The 22,500-nt window shown below is 39.0% G+C and overlaps 2 protein-coding genes across 3 annotated transcripts in view; both read right to left on the reverse strand.

Annotated features, from left to right (window-relative positions):
• LOC138003203 (uncharacterized) overlaps window positions 1-2,067 on the reverse strand; it is an 18,388-nt gene extending 16,321 nt beyond the window's left edge. Inside the window, exons 1-2 of the mRNA XM_068849157.1 lie at window positions 1,865-2,067; window positions 969-1,258 (exon numbers count right to left, since the gene is read on the reverse strand). Of these exons, the coding sequence (XP_068705258.1) occupies window positions 969-1,258; window positions 1,865-1,955 (381 nt within the window). The 5' untranslated portion in view covers window positions 1,956-2,067. The remainder of the gene's footprint in view (window positions 1-968; window positions 1,259-1,864) is intronic.
• A 12,276-nt stretch (window positions 2,068-14,343) lies between these two features.
• The window catches only part of LOC138004322 (protein jagged-1-like), a 17,345-nt gene continuing 9,188 nt past the window's right edge, over window positions 14,344-22,500 (reverse strand). The window contains exons 3-5 of one of the 2 annotated variants that reach the window (XM_068850799.1): window positions 22,315-22,456; window positions 20,860-20,945; window positions 14,344-17,104 (exon numbers count right to left, since the gene is read on the reverse strand). In XM_068850799.1, the coding sequence (XP_068706900.1) occupies window positions 17,075-17,104; window positions 20,860-20,945; window positions 22,315-22,456 (258 nt within the window). In that variant the 3' untranslated portion in view covers window positions 14,344-17,074. The remainder of the gene's footprint in view (window positions 17,105-20,859; window positions 20,946-22,314; window positions 22,457-22,500) is intronic. The other variant, XM_068850800.1, reaches the window with a different exon arrangement.

Below are 22,500 nucleotides of genomic sequence, written 5' to 3' on the forward strand. Positions count from 1 at the left end.
CCTCGGGTCACGAACAAAAAAGATTCATTCTTTCATGTAATAAAGATGTTGTTGTTAGCTAATAACAAGTTAATGGCAAAACAAGCGCATTAACGAATGAGGCTACAGTTTTCTTTAGATCAATAAAACGTAAGAAGGAATGATTTCCGCACAGATCCTTACTTCATTATGCATGCAGAATAAAGTAATTATTCATTGGCGCTATTGTTTTGTAGAACAATACGTATACCCAAGAGATTCGAATATATACATGGCTAATTTGTACTTACGGAATGAATAAAAATGGATCTCATTTCTCTCTCTCTCTCTCGTTCTCTCTCCCTCCCTCTATCTCTGGATCTGTTTCGCGATGCTCAAGAAAAATCTGCAATGGATAACCTTCAATCTGCCAGGACACATAATTTTCTGACAGTAAACTTTCCTTGAAAAAATATTAGCCCTAGTGAAACGAAGTATGCCTCGTACGGGAACATCCATGGATCTCTACCGAAGTGATTCAATTGGAAGCATCATTGAGCATATTTCTGATCTCTACAAAGAGCGATAAATCGCAAAAGCCCACTAAATGCACCGTTCTTGATCCTGAACACAGGAAGGGAAGAAAACATACACTTTGCAGTGTCTCGGCGAATTCGCAAGCAGACAGAAAGAAAAATTACACGATAAAAAGAGCAGGTAGCTGTTAATTTTTTTATGACAGTATTTTTATTCGGTCTGTTTGTTAGAATCTGAACCCTATTACAACGTTTGCTTGAAAAACCACTTCTTTCGCTTATTCTAAACTTGAAAAATGGGTAAAATTGCAGGAAAAGTGCCGAAATTTCAGTCAGAAGTTCGACCGGTTTTTTTTTAAGTCCATATACACTTTTCTTATCGCTATGTTTTCTTGAAACAAAGGAGCGTATGCATAATGAAGTAGGGACCTGTGCGGAAATCTTACCCGTAAGAATTCCAACAACCCAACTTACCAGGATGCTGAAGTGATGAAACGCATTGCTGCGGACGAGGTTATCGGAGTTGTTATATTTGTCGGAAGGCAGAAGGTCACACCAAAATTTGCCATTAGAGATGTTACGAGAGGCAGCCAAGTTAAAAGAGAAGCAGAGCAGGCTCTCCAAACACGCGAAAGCACAGCTGTAGGTTTCGTCGACAAGGTGCTTCACAAGAGCCGTGATGTTCAAGTAGGAGTATTTTTCTTCCTCGAGGTTGACGAAATCCAATTCACGTGTAGGTCCACCGCGACTGATAACTCTGTTAACTTTGATGTTGAAACACAAAAATTTTGTTGATCACAAATAAAAATACAGCTAACAAGAGTCCTTAATAAATTTACTGCGGTATAAAAACGAAAAGTGCCTTTGCCTTGATCAGAGCGAGCAGGTGAATGCAAGAGGACAAGGACTGATGCAAGATGGAAGACTTAATAATAACTTCTTCATAATGCATAAATACTTGCAACTTACTGACACTGATAACTTGCTGAATATTTTAACTTAAAATATTTCCAACTCCTTCCTTTAACCAAAGCAATTCATGAGTAGCTTGACAATAAGACATTTAATACGCAATACTGTAACTTAAGAGATGCAGGCAACACTCTTCCGTCAAAAAACACTAATAGTTACAAACGGCACTTGTCACTGAGACGACAACTAAAAGCTCTTTAAAGTGTCTTGAAATATCTGCAGGAAATGTTTTGTTAGTCACAAGTTAATCACGAGATTTTGGAACTTGACAATGAGATAAACTCGGAATTGCTTTATCGAAAAAATCCTTAAGATGATTCTAAATTTCACAGAAACACGATCCCTTTCAATCTTAACTGATAAATTTACTGCCGTATAAAACGAAAAAGTGCCTTTACCTTGATCAGAGCGAGCAGGTGAATGCAAGAGGACAAGGACTGATGCAAGATGGAAGACTTTGAGAAATGAAATTATTCTGAGAAGTTTCATCTTTGGCGGAGGGTTTCCTAAAGCAGCTTGTTTATCAGCATACAAACTTGAAGTGAAATAAATAAGACGTGTTCGTGCTTTTTGGTGATTGCAGCTGGCAAGTTACACCTGGAAATTTGCAGTCTCGTTCCCAGGGACTTTCTTCTCGGCCTCCATTGTCAACGACAATGGAGGCATTCTCGTCCCCATCTCCCTTTTCGTTTCTCTTAGTCGGCGGGGCCTTCGCACGAGAAAACGAACAACCGCCATGACAGTCACAGACAGTGTATAGAAACATCACGACTGCATACATGAAGACAGAAAGTCCCAGAATCTAGGACTCGAAAATCCTGTCTCCAGAGCCCTTCGTTTTCTCGTGCCAAGGCCCCGCCGACTAAGAGAAACGAAAAGGGCGATGGGGACGAGAATGCAATGGAGGCAGAAAAGAGAGACCCTGGGAACAAGGTTGGGAAATTTGATGCCCTATAAGGTTGACAGTTGGTCGCCAAGTGTGTTTGACAAGTTCTGTTTTTGTACAACTTAAATTAAAAACGCTAAAAACGGCACTTGTCACTGAGACGACAACTAAAAGCTCTTTAAAGTGTCTTGAAATGTCTGGAGGAAATGTTTTGTTAGTCACAAGTTAATCACGAGATTTTGGAACTTGACAATGAAATAAACTCGGAATTGCTTTATCGAAAAAATCTTTAAGATGATTCTAAATTTCACAGAAACACGATACCTTTCAATCTTAACTGATAAATTTACTGCCGTATAAAAACGAAAAGTGCCTTTACCTTGATCAGAGCGAGCAGGTGAATGCAAGAGGACAAGGACTGATGCAAGATGGAAGACTTTGAGAAATGAAATTATTCTGAGAAGTTTCATCTTTGGCGGAGGGTTTCCTAAAGCAGCTTGTTTATCAGCATACAAACTTGAAGTGAAATAAATAAGACGTGTTCGTGCTTTTTGGTGATTGCAGCTGGCAAGTTACACCTGGAAATTTGCAGTCTCGTTCCCAGGTCTTTCTTCTCGGCCTCCATTGTCAACGACAATGGAGGCATTCTCGTCCCCATCTCCCTTTTCGTTTCTCTTAGTCGGCGGGGCCTTGGCACGAGAAAACGATCAACCGCCATGACAGTCACAGACAGTGTATAGAAACATCACGACTGCATACATGAAGACAGGAAGTCCCAGAATCTAGGACTCGAAAATCCTGTCTCCAGAGCCCTTCGTTTTCTCGTGCCAAGCCCCCGCCGACTAAGAGAAACGAAAAGGGCGATGGGGACGAGAATGCAATGGAGGCTAAGAAGAGAGACCCTGGGAACAAGGTTGGGAAATTTGATGCCCTGCATGGTTGACAGTTGTGGCGCCAAGTGTGTTTGACAAGTTCTGTTTTTGTACAACTTAAATTAAAAACGCTAAAAGGAAACCCGGTTCTTATTTAAGCTACAAAATCGGGGAATAGATTTTACATGACTCTTGCGTTTAAGTTCCATGGAGATAGCTTAAATACCAGGAAAAACAGAAAAACCTGTCTTGTGATTTAGCGATCATGTTCTGTTCCACATTTGATCTGGTTTAAATGCCCTACGGTACAACAAAGAATTCGGAGAAATCCAAAGAACAGACGAAGAAGTTAAAGTTGTTACTTGGAACTCGAGACTTCATGATTAAGTGTAAATTTTGTCCCTGTGGTTATCCTATACTTATCATGACTTATGCCATTAGTGTAATGTGAAGCGTGTTTTCTCTGGAACCCGCAACGACGCGGGGGCAGAAAAATATAATTAGCAAAAATTAAAAACAAAACAAAACTTCTCATGCCTCATACCACGAATTAGTGAGGATAAAAAATAAACAATTTAATAATAACTTCTTCATAATGCATAAATACTTGCAACTTACTGACACTGATAACTTGCTGAATATTTTGACTTAAAACATTTGCAACTCTTTCCTTTAACCAAAGCAATTCATAAGTAGCTTGACAATAAGACATTTAATACGCAATACTGTTACTTACCTCCGTTAAAAAAAACACTAATAGTTACAAACGGCACTTGTCACTGAGACGACAACTAAAAGCTCTTTAAAGTATCTTGAAATGTTTGGAGGAAATGTTTTGTTAGTCACAAGTTAATCACGAGAGTTTGGAACTTAACAGTGAAATAAAGAATTGCTTTATCGAAAAAATTCTTAATATGATTCTAAATTTCACTGAAACACGATCCCTTTCAATTTTTGTCATCCATGCATCTATTTGGTTTCGTAGATTTTATTTCATGATGTTCTACTGTCTTGAACGGTTTCTGAAATGTTCCATTCTACATTTTTTGGCATTTTGAGTGTCGTGAAATTGCATCATTTTGCATGAGATAGCCCCCTTCATTCGCAATTTTTTCAAAGATACTGTGTTTCGGTTATGCGTAGGTTCAGCAAAGAAAATAATTTCTATAAAAAATAATAATAATTAACGGATACTCCAAGTTGATCTTCATTCCGCATGCATGTATCCACATGTTTAATGAGTACCTCGTTTTTAGTACATCATTGCTGTCAGCTTTGTTGCCAAAGTCGTTTTGAGCCAAGATCAGCCCTCTTTATTCCAATTCCGTGATCCACTGGTGCACATTTCGTCCCCCTTCCACCAATCATCAGTACTGCTCCAGTCCAGTCGCACTTTTAGTCCTTCCAGTCGCACTAGAAGTTCATTTCAGTCTCGTTTTGAATTTCACCATCACTTCCAGCTTGCCCGAAACCATCCGAAGTATCATAAACTGGCCACAATATTAAAATGTAACAAGACCCTTGGTGGCGTTTACGTGGGTTGCTGTGTCCGTGTAAAATGTGAAGGTTGGTTGCAAATGTCACTGGTCCCTGAAGCCAACTGAGAGTGACAAGGGACGTGGTAAAAGCGCTAAGGAGGGTTAGGTGTGGTGACAATCGAACATTTCCTTTCAGGCTTCATTTACATTTTACTCCCCCCCTCTCCATCAGTGCTCCGTTTTACGGGTATTTAAAGCTACTTAGCTACACGGAAAGGAAAGAAGTCGAAACAAGGATGCGAGATCCGAGAATCGAACTCAGAACCTCTTGCACCAAGGCCACGCACTAACCGACTGTGCCATCCTTGCTTGATAAGGTTCCTCCGCGCACTGGACAAGCGACCAGTCGATTGAACAGAGGTATCGGCCCAGCTCCTGTATCCTACTTGGGAAAGTCGGCCAAAATGCCATGTATTTACTGTAAATTTAGCCGTGTTTGCCCCCCGGGCCAGGATGGCGTCATTATCAGTGGAAAGGCCCATAAAAGCCTCATAAGCAAAGAAATATAAAACTTGTTTTCGATGCTCCCTTCACTTTGCGAAATTTCTAGTGTTTGCGGAGTGTGGATAGTGGAAAACGAGACGAAAACGCTAATATGCGTCTAGCGTGCCAAACTATAGCACCGTCTTACACGTGCCTTTTATTTCCACGTCGAAAAACACTTAAAAAGAGCAAAAATCCTGACAACTCAATGTTCTCCGAAACAAATTATGTTTTATAACCACTTCGAACATTTGTTACAGACGTATACGGAGATGTTTCCAGAAATGCCTTTAATTAGATGCACGTAAATTTCAATAAGCGCCTCTTCTTACCAACTTCAAGATCACTCGTGTCTCGGAATTATACCGACAACTAATTTCACAAAGTGTACTCAAATGGCGCTCATGGCTCAATTAAAGAGTTACAATTCAAAGATCCAACATTTCCACACCTGATGAAGACACTACACAGGAGTGAAGAAACCTTAAGATTCGCGTCCCAAAGGCAGGGATGTTGCTGTGGTGAGAGTACGCACCTCCAACCAATGTCGTCCGGGTTCGATTCCCAGACGTGAGGTCAAAATTAGGTTGAGTTTGCTGATTCTCTTCTCTGCCCCGAGTGGTTTCTTTTTTTTTTTTTCAGGGTACTTTGGTTTTCCTCGCTCTTCAAAACGCTACCTATGATTTGATTTCTGTCAGGAGCCGATAACCAGAAAACTACAACGCAATATTGGGTCTATGTAAGGGCACTTTAACAGATCAAGGTATTTTTAGACGAGTTCTTCAGTAAATAATATTTGTCTTGCACGAATGACCATTCTAAATCCCAAAGGTAAGAATTTCTCGAGCATGACTTGTGATTGGCTGGAAAGGTCTGGTTTCACAGGAAAATCAATCTAAAAATAACTCGGTCTGTAAAAACGCCGTCCCACAAATACAATGAAGTTGAAATATGAAGCCAGTAGGTCTTATAAACATGAAGATAGAGAAATTATATGACCGGCTACCATTTTGAGTAGGGTCTGTTGAAGATATCAATGACGTCATTGAAGTGGTGAACACAATATCCGCTAGAGTTCTGTATGGTCAGCTGTCGGCTAAGGTTGCCTTTCAAGGACGCGTGCGCAAGACGGTAACCACTGACTTATTGTTCACTGGCGAAAAACATGGCTGCCATCGGGTGTTTATCCGATCTCCGTCGATAAAAAAAAAGACCTTTTTCAGGCCAGTAAAACGGACGAATGTTTTGACTGCATAGTGCGTTTTTATGCCAGCGAGATTCTCTTTTTAGTTGTGGGCCACAGTACCTTTTAGCCAACAGTGCTACGAGGCAAATTTCTTTAACAATTTCACGGTCAACGCGAGTCCAGGTTGCTGTGACAGTGTTTGAGTGGAAATTTGTTTGTGGAGCTTACCGGCTAATGGAGTAACATCTTGATTTCAATTCATGCGTTTACCTTTTAAAAAGTGGAGCAAAAAATATATCACTAAATTTCCAAATGGTTTCTCTTTCGACTAAATATTTGCACACTGTTTCCGCGGGGGCCCGCATCTAACAGAAAATGTTAAGATTTTTGCATTTTTCTTCAAAATTAAGTTGTTAAAATGGCCATTCAAGTGGTCCATGGAGGCAAATTTATTAAGATGGAGGAAAAAAAAGAAATGCATGACGTCCCTGAAAAGTTAGAAATGTATTTCAGTCGTTCAAAGATAAATTTTAAAGTGAATTTAGCACCATGTCATACATAACATGCCATATAAGCACCTCATATTGCGTACACTAGAAGGAAACCTTTTAGTTGCAATTATATTTTGCTGTAGTCATTTCAAGCAAATGGCAATCATTTGCTTCCCTCCAAATTACAGAAATAAACATAGATTAGGTTAACTCTGAATAGCCAAAACAACAATACCGGTATTCCAAGTTGAAAATTTGATTCAGAAATCCAGCTCACTAGCAGGGGGGATTTTACTGTAACAAAATATTACTACAGCTAATAATACACTTTCAACACATTGTAGTGGGTTAATGTGACAACAAAAATAATTAATCAAGAATTGGCTTTATCTTCCAGCAATAAAACAGCAGGAGGATATAAAATTAGGTATCTTCAAAGTTTAGAAAACTTGTTGAAGGTGATTCAGTGCTATTATCCAAAACAAATTTCATGCTGGCCTACTAAATACTTCCAGTGCAATAGATTATTTAACCTCTCTTTGTGGACTCTGGTTGCAACACAGTGGTTTCAATAATTTAAATCCCCTTCCATTAGATTTAACTTTTAAAAAACTCCATAACTTCATATTTATGTAATAATTGTTCAAAGTCATCGAGCAAAAGCATACAAAGCTACATTTGAAAGGGGCGTAATCCCATGTTGGAGTTTTCTGGAGAAGGCTTTCATAGAAATAACTGCTGTTACCTTTCCATATGGAAAAAATATTTCAACATTAGGTGCAATGAATTTTTAGCAATTGCTTTAAAGAATACTAATCATTCCTACCATTTCCAAGGATGAATAAATTAAAGTTGAATGCAGTAAGTGTAAGAAGTAAAAGAAAGTGGCATATTTTTTCAAACTGTAATCTATTTCCATTCTTGATTTAGTCCCTGGATAGTATTAAACAATCGTGGTAAAGTAAACAAACTGCCCCAAGGGGGGCTCCCTTACGAAAATGACAGGGGTTCTTTTTGTTCCTTTTTGGAGAAAAAAATGTGGATTTGTACTGCCTGTGATGCTGAGACCAAACAGCTGGCAGAGTTGCTGCAGTATATTTAAGGCTATCAATCTGAAAAATGACTGGAACTGTAAGACAATTTGGTACACAAGCAAATAACTTTTACTTATGAATAATTCATAAGTAAAAGTTATTTGCCAGTCATTTGTCACTTTAGAACTGGTTCCTCTAAGGGGTCAGATTTTTTTAGCCTACGTCCACAGAACAAGATTCTGTTACCTTTAAGGGTTGTTTAAAAAAAAAAATCCAATAAGTGGCCTGCCATTTTTATAGGGAAAACCCCTCCTGAGCAAACTGCATCCTCATGTTTGGATTCCCATTGATTTAATGATATAGGCAAATTTGTTCTACAATATATACTCAAATACCATGATTATAGTCTTTATAGTTTACTCCTCGAGCCACCAGCTTCAACTTTGATACTTTGTTCTAAAAGCCAAAGCAAAGCAAAGCAAAGCATGGTAGAGGTGATGATTAATCACTTGTTTTGGTTCAAATGAAGAAAAAGAAAGTCAAACTAACAATAGCACTTTAATTTAACCCTTTCACCCCTAAACCGGCCATACTTAGCATTTTACTCTGTCTAACACCAGACGATTTTACTTGTCAATGGGGAATCCCCAGGAGTCAATGGGTTAATCACTCACTAAAAAATGTCCCAATAAAATATTATGTTCCACTAATGACCAAAACTGTACTAATAATTTGAATTACAGCTAAGGTCTGTCAAATTTCCATCTGAGTTACCTGACAGCTCTTAGGGACTTAAACATTCCCAAATAGAAATGTTGTATTTTCCAAATATTGTTACGTAAACTCTTCAAGATTTACCTGCTTCAGGAACTTCAAATCAATGAATATTTGGAATAATTTTCCTGGATTCCTGCAAACTATGTGCGCTTTTTAATGGTTTGCCCTTTAAAAGTAACACTCAGAAATAATAATGCAAATGCAACTGAGGCTGTTTTGCCTTATCTACAAGACAAGACAACAATATCCTTTATTCAAACACAATCAATATTATAGCAATAATACATGCTTGTGGGGTCATGTGCTAACTATAATAAAGATACACTACAGGAAATAAAAGCTTAAAACTAACTATGTGACAGACATAGGATATCTACACATAGATAAGAAAAATAAATCAATTGCTATCCAAAGATCTTATTGCAAATACACCAAAAGGTAACGGTTGATTGACAAGTTCCTTGTGCAAAATGGTAGAGCATGTTTGAAGTCCATCAGGACCAAGATGAGAAGTTATGATAAAAACCCTAAACATATATTTTACCAAAATTATTTTACTGCCACCAAACCCAATGAGACCTTATGCATGGGACACTGTTTCTAGCTGCAGCTCCAAATCACATAATATATTAATAAATTTTGCCATCTAAGAAAAGAACAAACATGTGGGGTGTAACCAAAAAAAAACCAAGATAATAATGCTTCCTTTCAGCCTTTTCAGGAAAAACTATCCACTGTCAACCATACTTGACTCAAAACAGATTCCTTGATCCAACAACACATGACAGTCCCCCCAAAACCGAAAATACATCATTAATGCTTCCAGTAAACAACAGTCTAAAATAACAAAGATTTGCAAAACAGTCACGAACCTGAATCTATAGAGATCTATATACATCTGTACCTACACTTCTGTTCTTCCAAACATTATTTTAACTAACATGGATTTTGATATTTTTGATTTTAAACTCAAATTAATTGCAAATCCATAACTTGGTAACTACTTGAACGCAAGGATCGTTGAGTTGTGACTGCTAAAAAGTACAATAACTTAGACATTCACCAGAAAAGGGAATATAAATGACCTTAAAATCGAACTTAAGACGAATCCAGTTTATTTTCACATCAAAAGAGAGCAGCGTACAAAGATAAATGGACGATATTAAAGCATTTCTTAACGTGAAATTACAATCATGATGGAGCTATAACGCTAGACGAACGTTAAGCGGAAAAACAAAATTGTAAATTATTACTCACAAATTAGTTTGCGAAGTTATCTTTTGCACACGATCCGACTTAGTCTCGTCACTCTCGCCATTATATGAACTTCATGCAGTCGCTCCTTTCGGTTTAAATCCACAACAACACCTTTAGGAAGTGTTTTCTCAAGACCATTGGAACGAAAAAAAAGTCATTTTTGATATTTTCTTGTGGAAAAAACAACGTAAACGTAGTCCACATCTCAAGCTTAACAAACCATGGGCAGCTTTAACAAACGAGAAAAACAGAGTCCGGTTCATCTTCCACTAGCAGCGAACATTTACAAGAGAAGGAACCAGATAAGGGACAATATCTTTTGGATAACAACCGCCGATCTCTCTAAACTTCGTACAGAGGTAAACTAGAAATGTCGAATGCGCAACTCAACCGATTATTAAAATTTGAACAAATGTACGAGCGGCCTGGTGAGAGGTTAAAGTACGTGCGGAAATCTCATTTGTCGTCCGCCATTTTGAAACATTGATGGCGGGAAATAAGTGAGCATGCTCAGTGGTTTTTGAGACCTGTCATCGTAATTCTATATCAGACATGGATTGGATTCATGAAATGAATGCACATGATCGGGTAGGTTAAATTAAACGCTTTACAATTAGTTGCATTTTTGTACACCAGTGACAGCTTTCGAGCATTTCTCGTTTGCACTTGGTTTGGTTAAAGTGGAATCGCTTTATATGAACAATTGGAAAAAAATTATCTCTAGGTATTTTTTCACTCTTTAACAATAATATATTTTTCGTGTTAAAACTCGAAAGAATGTTGATCAGCCTTTCAAGAAGAATGTCGTACTTATCTTCTAAATTGAAGAACACAAAATTTCAAGTGAAATAATTTTTAATGCACCACTAAAAAACGAAGCTCGCTTGCTTCAAACAATTGCGAAAAAAGTGCACCATGGAAAAGCACAATCATTCCAAGCATAACGTAAGTAAACAAATAAAAATAATTTAAAGTTAAGGCCGTAAGTTCTGCTGCTTACAGAAATAGTAGGATGTGAATGTTAGTTATATGTACACCAAGGTATAGAATACTTGAGCAGTGGACTGAAAGAGTGTTTAAGGTTAGGCGGAGAAAGATTCTAATAGGCGGAAGATGCTAGAAGGTGAATCGTTTTTAGTGCCATGATTTTTGCACATTCAGTTTACATCCGATACACTGGAATGTGTCCTAGTGGCTAAAGAAGGACCAACCACACGCTGGGATCTGTCTAGCTGGTAGATGAAGAATACATCGGAGGAGTGAAAGGGCATTCAGTTACTTTTCTCTCCAGTTATGACCTCTTACTCGAGTAAACATTTCTGCATTTACATAAGGGGACAAGATAATTTTGTTTCGCCTTGTCGAATCTTCCCAGTACCAGAATCTTTTCCCGTTAATAATAAACAGCTCCTCACAAGTCAAATAACACGAACAGCAGTTCGTAAGATAATGAACGAGGGTGAAAGAAGAAAAAGTATTGTTATGGGAAGTCGGGTGATGGTGAAAATGGTATACGCATTATTTTTTGTCTTTTGGTTACCTGCTAGGGGTCACGTGGTCCGCCCACTTGGCCTTCAGTGACGTTAACGGCTAAAACACTTGGCTTGACTGTCAAAGGGGACTGGAAACTAGTAAACTTGTTGAACCCAAACAGTGATATTAGCAAGCTTAAGCACGCGCGTTTTTGAGACGCGGACGGCAACCGGAAGTGCGTTGTTTTCCCTTTTAACCTTTCTTCGCACAACCACGTATACATTGCTAAGTATCTTTTCTCCATTAGAAATGATTAGTATAAAAATCCGGGAGACGCCACTGTCCTGACGCGAAATGCTCTCTTCCGGTTGCCGTCCGCGTCTCAAAAACGCGCGTGCTTAAGCTCCCTATTGGCTGAGGCCACACTTACCTTTTTTACTTTGGTAAAGGGGAAGTTTGCTTTTTGAATGTGGCCGTCTTTTCACAGTGTACCAGAGGATGTCGCGTTGGCAACGCTGGCAGGATGAAAGCAGAGCTTTCTGTAGTAAGACTTCCTGAATCGATATGCTAATCTAATCGCGCGTTTATCTAAACTTTATCTATTTAACCGACAGCTTGTATTGTTACCATGGTTAACACCTTTTACCACACCAAAAATCCAAGTGTGACCTCAGCCATTGGAGTGGTTTTCAAGTGATCTAGAAAGTACTTTGGATTTCAAAATTGCTCCCCTTGGTGGTTGGCGTCAGTTATGACGTCATACGTCGCATTCATCCAGTCAACTGGAACTTGCCCGCTCGCGTTTCCCCGCTCTCATTGGTGGCAGCACGTATTTGCTGTCAAGTTTTGATTGGCTCCTACGGTTGTCTGCTTTTGTTGCGATTGGCCAAACTAATTGTTGTTCTAAATCGTTGCATCAGAGAGGCGCGTTTTTGCTTTGCTGTGTATCATGCTATTCTGGTTGTTTGAATGGTGCGCTTTACCTTGCTTGACATTCCTCGTACAAAACTTTTTTAGCGAGCGTTTTTACCTGTAAAAAGTGTTGTGTAAACCTTCATTTCGTAATTAAGGGTGGGCTGATATCGATACCACATAAATTTTTATCTAGTTTTCGCATCATTGTTCTTTGATTTTTAGTTTTAACGTTTATCAAGACGAAAGCGCATTTGAAACGTTGCTTGTTTTCCCTCGTATTTTTTCTCCAAGCGTTTTTTGTTTTCCCATAAAGATTTGAATGTCAACAGCGGGAATGTTGGCTTGGATATCTATTCAAAATGCCGAATATGGTTTTTAGCGTATTTAGTCAATTAATTATATCAATGAATTAAATCGGTCTACCCTTCAAATGAAATTGTCCGTGGGATTAAGGGTGTGGTCATATTTTCATGATCCAAGCTTTTGTAAATAAAGAATGTCACAGTTATGATCTGGGAGTGTTAAGGTGGCTCATACCAGTTTCAACACTTTTAAGAGACCTTGTTATTAGAAGGATTGTCACGACAACACTTTATCACGTAACACTAATGTTATGGCACCATGTGGAACATCAATTGTTTCTGAACAAGGTGCAGTCCTTTTTGTGACGTATTAAGTTACCATGGCAACAGAAAAGCCTTGCAGAAACACGCTATGTTTTAGCTTTAGTTGCTTATATCTCAAAAAGGAACTTGGTGACCCCCATTTTTCATTGCACAAAAGCGATCAACAGACCAAGATAAAACTCTCTGCAAAGTTAAAAAAATTTCTGTGCAGCGGATTCAGAGATACCTTAAATTTTCAATTATTTAAGATGGCTCTGAATCTGCTCCACAGAATTCTTTTAAACTTTGCAGAAAGTTTTATCCTGGCATGTTGATTACATTTCAGAAATAAAAAATGGGGGTCACCGTGTTCGTTTTTGAGATATAGGCAACTAAAGCCAAAATATGGGGTGTCTTTGAAGAGCTTTCTTGTTGCCACGGTAACGTTTAATATTTTTTAGCAATAATTGGTGTTTGATATGGTACCATAACATTGCTGTTAAGTGATAAAGTGTTGTAGTGTCAATCCTTCTAATGAGAACGTTTCTTCCAAGTGTTGAAACTGGTGTGAGCCACTATGAACAGCGTTTTTGTAGGATGATGCATACATGACGTATTTACCGGATGATGATGAGCTATATATAGAGCGTTTTCAAATGACGTCACGGCGGCCATGTTGGTGTTCCACAACAAAGAAATGGCGGCCATGGTGCCGGTGCACCAAACTAATCCATACTTTCTTTTGTTTCAGTAATCCGATATGGCTGCTGGTCACGTGAGTGAAAACGCTCTGTTTGATGATTTGCATCTGACGTCACGGCCGCCATGTTGGTGTACAGAACAATGCCTGTCTTTTGGGAATTTGACTCCATTCTTATGCAAAACTCGTGGGGACATTTTCTGTTGTTTTGTACACCAACATGGCGGTCTCATCACGTGAATGCAAACCAAGAAATGGCTATTACCAAAACCCATAGTTTGAAAGAACCCGATTTTGCGATGACCTGTTTGCAAACAATGCAGTTCTGGAGTGCGTGTTTCGAAAGTTTCTGATCTTTTGGGGTGTTGTTCGGGAATCATCTCGGAAAGGAAGTCATCTCGGGGCATGAAACGCGCATGGGCTCTTCGATCAAACTAAGTATTGTATTATTCGTTCAAATTCATTTTCAATTGGCTACTTTTTTACGAAGAGTGTTTTTAAACGTAGACTACAGGCAACTATGAATATCATATTGGCTTCCCATCCCAAGAAGACTAATAAAAACTGTAAAAAAAAGCATATTTTTGAGTATAATCATATACTACAGAATAGATGAGAAAAACAAAACTGAATCATTAGCATAATTTGCAAGACACCAGACACAATCAATACACTTTTAATGAAGAACTCGCAATTACACTGTTGCGGCGTGATGTCCTCATGCACTGCACAGTTAGACGTGAATGCTATGAAGAAATGGCTGCTACTAATACTGCTGCTGCTGCTGTGGACGACGACGGATAGTAGTAGCAGTAGTAGTAGCAGTAGCAGTAGCAGTAGTAGTAGTCGTCGTCGTCGTCGTCGTCGTAGTAGTAGTAGTGTATCCAACTTTGATTTAAACTTTTTTCCTTCTATTTACCAAAGGATACAAAGTATTAAGGGATTGCAGCAAGGTTACTAGTCATAAGTACTCTCGAGTCAGGAACACTAAATTCAGCGGTTATTGTTTTACTTTCGAAATGACAGACTGTTTTCGCCTGTTGTTACTGCACAGAGTGATTCCTTGATTTCGATATTTACAGCAATGGATTGAACAACCACTCTTAAAGGGGCACTATCATGAGTTGCGCATGCTCGAGTTTGTTTGCTCTCGAGCCCACAGAAAATTCTATCCGCCATCATGGATTCACGCGTGAGTCACGTATATTCGCCGGAGTTTCTCCTTTGTCCACCATGGCCCTCCTCAGTGGACACCATTTTGAATTTGTCTATTCAACTTGAAAAAAGTTAACCTAACACTTTTCAAGTTTTCACAAGACGCTAGCGCATGCGCTTCTCGTGACAGTTTCCCTTTAAATCGTAACTTAATTACCTTTTAACGATTTGCTTAATCCTCTTCTAAATACATAATTTCTAGAGCCGATTTCAATTGAGTGTCGTAAAACGAATACCAAAGTAATTACTTCGACCAATCACCGCAGGTGCAAACAGCGTAATGAACCAATCAAAATTCTTAGCAATTTCATGTAACTTGCTCAAAGCGCAGGAAAAATCGCGCGTGCAAGTCGCGATTACTTTTGGTCTTCCTTTTCATTGGTTGATAAACTGGTGCGAGATTTTTAAACCAATCACTAAGCGTAGCAATTGCAATCGCATATTACTTTCGACAGTCATTTGAAAACTGCTCAAAAGCTATGACTAGAAAATGTCAAATTGCCCTTGACCTATTTTTATTTTTATTTTTGCACTTTCACAATTTGAAATTTTTAAGGTGGCTCTGATCGCTTCAGAGATTTTTTTAAAACTCTGTACTCAGAGTTTTATCTTAGCTTGCTAATCACTTTCCAACAATAAAAAATGGGGGTCACGGAGTTCGATTTGAGATATGAGCATTTAAAGGAAACGGAAAGGGCGTTTTTAAGGATTTTTTTGTTGCCATGGTAACCTATTACGTTACATCGATGAGCCCATCTTTTTAAGAAATTACTGCTGCTTCATAAAGTATCATAATATTACCGTTACGTGAAATAGTGTTGTAGAGTTAATTCTTACGAGAAGACAATCCCTCCAAATTGTTGAAACTGTTTGAGCCATGTTAATTAATCTCCTCTTAGTCATTGCGGGCTCCTTTTCAGTGAATTTGAGAACCGTTACGAAGGGCTCAGGAATACTAAACTGCGGGCATAACAGAAATTTGAAACCCCATGGTTTTTTGAATCCGTAAACAAGGAGATTAGACAATTAAGGTAAGATTGTGTCCCTCTTAATTAGCTGGCCTTTCTCGCAGATGCGTTCTCCACAAAAGTTGTAGGTTACGAATTCTTTAAGAATTTCTTCATGCTGGATACCTAATGAATCCAGAGCTTCAATGAGTAGCTTCTCGCCGCACTGAGCGAAGCTTCATTGCCAAAGGCTTATTCCTCAAGGACATAACTAAACGAACATTGTACCCGGATTACGAATTCGTTACTGCGCCTTTCAATAACATGCGGACTCTTTAATTCAAAGGTCAATCGACAAATGCGCTTTTCGCTACCGTCAATCAAATGTTCGACGGCTGCTCCGAGCTTCCGACCACTGTCGAGCGCGCAGTAATCAAATCACATCGTTGGGCTCAGTTCAGTCAACATAGTCGGAAGCTGGGAGGAGCCGCCGAACATTTGATTGACGGTAGCGAAAAACGCATTTGTCGGTTGACCTTTGAATTTAAGAGTCTGCATGTTATTGAAAAGTGCAGTAACATGATCTTCATGTTGTATACCTAATGTATCCAGAGGTTCAATGAGTAACTCTTCGCTTTGCCAGAACTGCCGCCAGCTTCATTGCCAAAGTCGTAGTTCGGCTCAGAAATACTCTGTTCAACGAAGGAAGCTTGATTAGCCTCTGTTATTCCAACTCCGTGATCCGCTCGTTTGCATGTCAACCCCCCTCCACCAATCATCAGCACAGCTCCATCACCGCCGTTCCAGTCGCACCAGAAGCCGATTTGAGTCGCATTTTGAATATTGCCATTGCATGTAGCTTGTTGGAAACCATCCGTTGTGTTATACTGGCCGCTATATTGAATTCTGCAATTTCCCAAGCAACGATCGGATGCCCACACTGTACCATGTCTGAAGTCACCATAACTGGTCATTTTCGCCCTGACTGTCCGTCCACCAAGACAGTCACCTGTGGTCCGCAACAGAGCGGTATGTTTAGGGTCATCACTGCGCGTGATCTTGAACTCCTGACCGCTGACCAGCCAAAATGCTTGCGATATCATGTCAGTGTTGCTAGATGGATCAGCTGTTTCTCCAAACTCAATATTCTTGTCGTACCACCATTCTCCACTATCATGCATCCAGTTTTTGGAATCATTGTTGGAAAATCGAGCAATAAGAGTCCAAGCTTACCCAGAAGTTGTCATGTCACAATACGTCTTAGAAAAGAGAAATTTAAGAACTTCATGTTATTGCCATTGAAAGAAGCAACTTGTCAATCAGGGACCGGTTGCTCGAAGCCTGGTTCACAGTAACCATTGGTTAAGAGGTATCAAAACCTATAGGTTTCCATGGTATTTAACGCTGGTTAGCGCTAACAATGCTTCTAGCAACCCGGGCCTGTTATGTAACAATGAATACGCTTCTAAAAAAATAGATAAACATATCTCAGACGTCTTGCATCTTTCTACTACTAACTATAAGGCCTTTTCTTTTCCGTTAAAAATTAAGCAGTACTATACAAATTACGCCATGGAAATAATATCGTTTTTTTTTTTTTACTGATATTTTCTTTGCTTAGACTCCACACAAATCGATGTATTTACAGCCATCTTTGCATTGTAGGTAAAGTGGGCTGTCAAAAACCTGTTTTTGGCCTTGACCTAATTGTGAAGAACAGGCTGAACGCCTGTTTTTAGATAATGCAACCCTCGTTGATAAGCTTCGAATTCGGTGTACTTCAGTTTTGTGCAGGAATGCCTTCGTTAGTTCGTCGTGCGAGCAGAATTTATTTCCATGGTATTAAGCCATGGCCAAACTACCGAACAAAGTTGGATTCAACGCTCCAACTTTGCTCGATCCAACATTGTTCGACCGTTTGGCCACCCAAGTTGGAAGATGTTCGTCCAACATTTTTTGTTCGATCAAGTGTTGGATGAAGTTTGCTTTTGATCAAACATTGCGACCAACAGTTCTGCTCGACACAACAATTTTGCAGTGTTTGGCCGCTCTTCCAACAAAGTTGTGTCCCGAATCGAGTCACGTTGGCGCTGCTAGCCAATCACGAATCGATATATTATTTTCATGCCTACGCTTCCAGCACTAAACAAAGATGGCGGACTAGGATCAAGGGAATGTCTTGGAAGTTGATGAACTTAACACCCAGAAACCTTGATCAGCGAGTATAAAGCAAGGCCATGTCTTTGGGGCACTTTTAGTCCCCTTAATCACTATCGCTCTGTTTGGAGATTTCTAGTTCGATAGCATTAGAATTTTCTGCGAATTGATCTGAGCTCATTCTCATCACCTCCTAAACGCAGATGTATCTTGCAGTGAACATACGCTTTTTTACACGTTTTCTTAACCATTTTATGGACTTTCCTCGGTGGAATCAGTCATTCCCCTCCTCAAACAGCCCCAGTAACACAAGCGCTACGAGCGGTTTTCGTTTCAGTGTTAGCGTCATATTTATAAAATTTAGCGCCAACTTGAACTTGAATCAGTTTCGTGAAGCAATGTTGGATAGTGTTTTGTCACTACCTCAACATTTACATCCAACAATGTTGCATGTGGAATCCAACTTTGTTCGATAGTTTGGCCAGGGCTTTAGTTAAGTAATTTGGTATAATTTATTCGTTTCGTTTCAGTTGTACCAGTATTTTCGTTTCGTTTACAACCCAAATTTGGTCACCCCGAGCAGTTTTATTCTGTACACTTTTCAGAGCAGCCCAGGTTTATACAATTTTGTGTAAATCGTTTGCAGTCCTTTGTCTCGCTACCAACTGAAGGCAGTTAACAGTTCGAAATAAAGCCCGTTCGAGGTTTTAGTAATTACTCAGATCATTTTACAATTCCCCAAGTATATTGAGTATATACTTCCATTTTCTGCATCCTAACCTTATCATTTTTAATTACGCATTTCACTCGTAATTGTCTATGTCACGTGACATTTCTTGACTAATGACGTCATAGCGCTGGTTTTTGACATTGGGGAACGTTTACCCCAAAGCATTCCGACAACTTTTTGCTTTAAACTACTTAAAACAAGCATTAACGTATAATTATACCTATTAATGTGACATCGTTCATTTTCATTGTGACTTCTATGGACACTTACTATGTAACTTAAACCTGTTTTTTCTTTTAATTTTAATTTACCGTTTCTCATTACATGGGCATATGATTAAAAGGCAGAATGATAAAGCCTCAATAGGAGTACTAGAGCAAGGAACAAAACACATTGATATAAGATGACTTTCCATCCTTGTTTCCGATAAAATACTTAAATTGTTTTTAATAACAATATCAGTATATCTACCCCAAAACATGAAGTTTTCAGCGTGACAAAACACATTGATATAAGATGACTTTCCATCCTTGCTTGTTTCCGATACATGAAGTTCTCAGCATGGCAAAATGGTCATCTATACATTACATTCATAAGAAAAGACTTGCCTGTATTGCATACCAGGCTTTTCATAACTAAGCTCCTAATGACATCAACAATTTATTTACAAAGCACGAAGCTTCATACAATTTAAGAGATTGGAACTTGTGTTTTCTAAATCCAAAGCCTTACATTATTCTTTCACTCATCGTGCTAGCATTGTTTGGAACTGTTTACCTAGCCAGTTAATTTGAGTTAAAGTCCAAGCCCAGCTACTCCTCTTTCAAGGCTAGCATTGCAACTACCGTAATAATATCATTGATGAATTTATGTATTATTGATATTTAGTTTATTACTAGTTACTCTGATTAGTCATCCTTTATCTTTTAATGCATTGTCTAAGTTATCTTAATTGTAATTAATATCTCTATTTTTCATCTTACGCTTATCTATTTAGTTATGTATTATTTGTTTTATAATTATTTACCGGGGGATATATTTTTAGATGTTATTTCACTTAATGTAAAGTAGATAGCAGCTCCACATCAGCATTAGCTGGCATTTATTCAACCTGATTTATCAAATAAAGGATGTATGTATGATGTATGATGTATGATGTATGTATGTATGTATGTATGTATGTATGTAGCCGTCAAAAAATCACGTGGTACATTTCAGATGAGAGAGCGAGTAGAAAGCTCAGCATGCAGATTTTAAGTTAACGTCAATTGGATAAATACTTCCTCGTAAAACAAAAATATGCCAATTTATGAGCTTAGTCAAGCCTTAACACACTGAAGTCAAGAGTTACTTAGCTTCTGGTCCTGTGATGACGAAAATTTGAATATTTTAACGGTAACAACCCGAATTTTTCATCGAAGGTAACAAATTGAACAAGCGCCAGGAAAGATGCACTCACAATGCCGCCAACAACGACATTGGGACGGTATTCAAACATCAATTACGGAGAAGAAGTCATAAGGCTCAAGTTTTTGTGCAAAAACAACAACAACAACAACAACAAACGCTGCAACGTGAAATTTAATTTCAGCTACAGTCTCAGAACAATGGGCTATTACAAGTCTTACGCCACTTTGTTTTACAGTCAATTCTGTGGCGGGTGGCGAGAATGACTTCGAGAATCCAATTTTTGAATTTCGGTGTGTATTTAGCTGGTACTTGAAAAGCATACAGATGATAATGGTTTTTGCAAAACAACATAAGCAATTTAACTTCCTTTTTGAGTTAGGATGTTCTCCCATTTCTGAAATTGCGTCACCGCATCCCCGATTCCCTGAGTCCCCACGTCCCCTGTTCCCGCGTCCCCATCCAATTTTTTCGACACAGCCGTGGAAGGTACACTGTTTTAACCCACTAATTACCCATTTCACCTTAGTACAGCATTTGTACTATCAAACTTATCCTGGGTTCCAGGTTTGTCTATCAAACTTATCCTGGGTTCCAGGTTTGTCTCAACGGAGAAAGCCAACGGAGATCAAAAAGCCAAATGGTTCAATCTACTTCCATCAATTCCAGGCTTTTTACTTTGTGACAAAAAGTTGAAATAAGTTGTTAGTTGTCTCTTACCTCAAATGCAGAGGAACCCGCCGATATCGTATATTTTCCGTCAGTTGCTTTACCGTTTCTGTTCAATAGTCCAGCGCATGATATCCCTATAAATCAGATGAAATTATCAATTTCAGGAATATTTACTATTTGTACATGTCTCGCTTATTTAGGTATTGTTCTGTTTAAAAACAACAATAAAAGCAAGGTGACATACTCTCACACCAACCCGGTGTGGCCAAGACATCACGCATACTAACATAATACCAAAAGAAATCGTTTAGCACCCATTTAAGTGGCAGCTTCACATGCCATACATGTGGTAAGCTGGGTTGGGAATAGCAAAACTGTTCTCCCACGGCAAGCGTGTGGGAAAGTGGATCACATTACCCGCCTGGTATGTTAGCTACGCCATGCTGGTGAGGCCCAAAGGGTCGAAACAGCGGGTTGGTGGTGCTTTTATTGTTGTTCTTTTTAAGGCCCTCCAAAAATACAAACGAGGCTGGATCCAGATAGACATGCAATGCAATTTATCATCATCATCATCATCATTATTATTATTATTATTATTATTATTATTATTATTATTATTATTATTATTACAGAAATGCATGAAATTGATGACATGTCGCCAGTCCCCCTCTCCTCGACTTCAACATGGATAACATCCGCCTAGATTTACCCTACACTTCAGAATGAGATTCATATATAATTTCTCCTTTTCCTCGTTTCAAAACTGTAACGTTTGCGTCCTACTCTAAGCAAATAGTGCGTCAGGTTCTGTAACCTCTCACAGCCTAAACTAAACGGGGCCATCGTCCACATCCGAGAAGACTTGAAAACTTATAACAGCTTGCAGATGTGTTAATCCGGCCGGACGAACCCGCGACCTCCCGCACCGAAGTCCAATGCTCCACCAACTAAGTCAACCGGTCGATATCTGCAATGGCAGCTCTGATACTATGTACTTATTGACTGAGTGGGAGGGCCGGACAGGGAAATATTTGCCCGAGGTCATGGAGTACGGATCGAGTGCAGTGAGGTCCGTGCGCCACGACTGAGGGCCAAATATTTTCTTGTCCGGCCCGACCTAAATTCAATCAATAAGCATTTTATCATATGAGCTCTTTACACTATTTATGAGCACTTAGACGATGAAGTTAGAACAAAATAAAAACAAAAATCTGCACAGAAAATTTATCTAATTTGTTCTTTGCATTTGCTTTTCTGGCTGTAAATAACTTGGATGTTAAAAAGCGAAGAAATCCCCTAAAATTGCATCGCACGGAGCAGTACGTGTTCCAATTAGGGCCGTACGGCTCTTTCCGGCCCTGCTCGCGCTAATGCGTACGGCCCTCAATAGTTTGGCAATGAAAGCGCGCGGGGGGCCGTACGGGCCATATGATAATTTCATTTTATTAGCTACGTTTTGACTAAAATACCTAACTTAAAACATCTCGAAAATATCTCATATACCTGTTATATTGTTCTCATGGTTGTTACCGTTTTCACAGTGTTTTCCCGTGAATCCTTCTTTGCAGACACACAAATAATTGTTCTCTGCGTAGAGGGTTGCACAGGTGCCATTGTTCTTACAAGGCCAGCTGCTGCAAGGTGTCTTCAAGGACAACAAAATTAACCATTAATTAATTAGATCTTATG

The sequence above is a fragment of the Montipora foliosa genome, chromosome 5, assembly GCF_036669935.1.
Source record: "Montipora foliosa isolate CH-2021 chromosome 5, ASM3666993v2, whole genome shotgun sequence".
Classification (NCBI taxonomy): Eukaryota; Metazoa; Cnidaria; class Anthozoa; order Scleractinia; family Acroporidae; genus Montipora; species Montipora foliosa.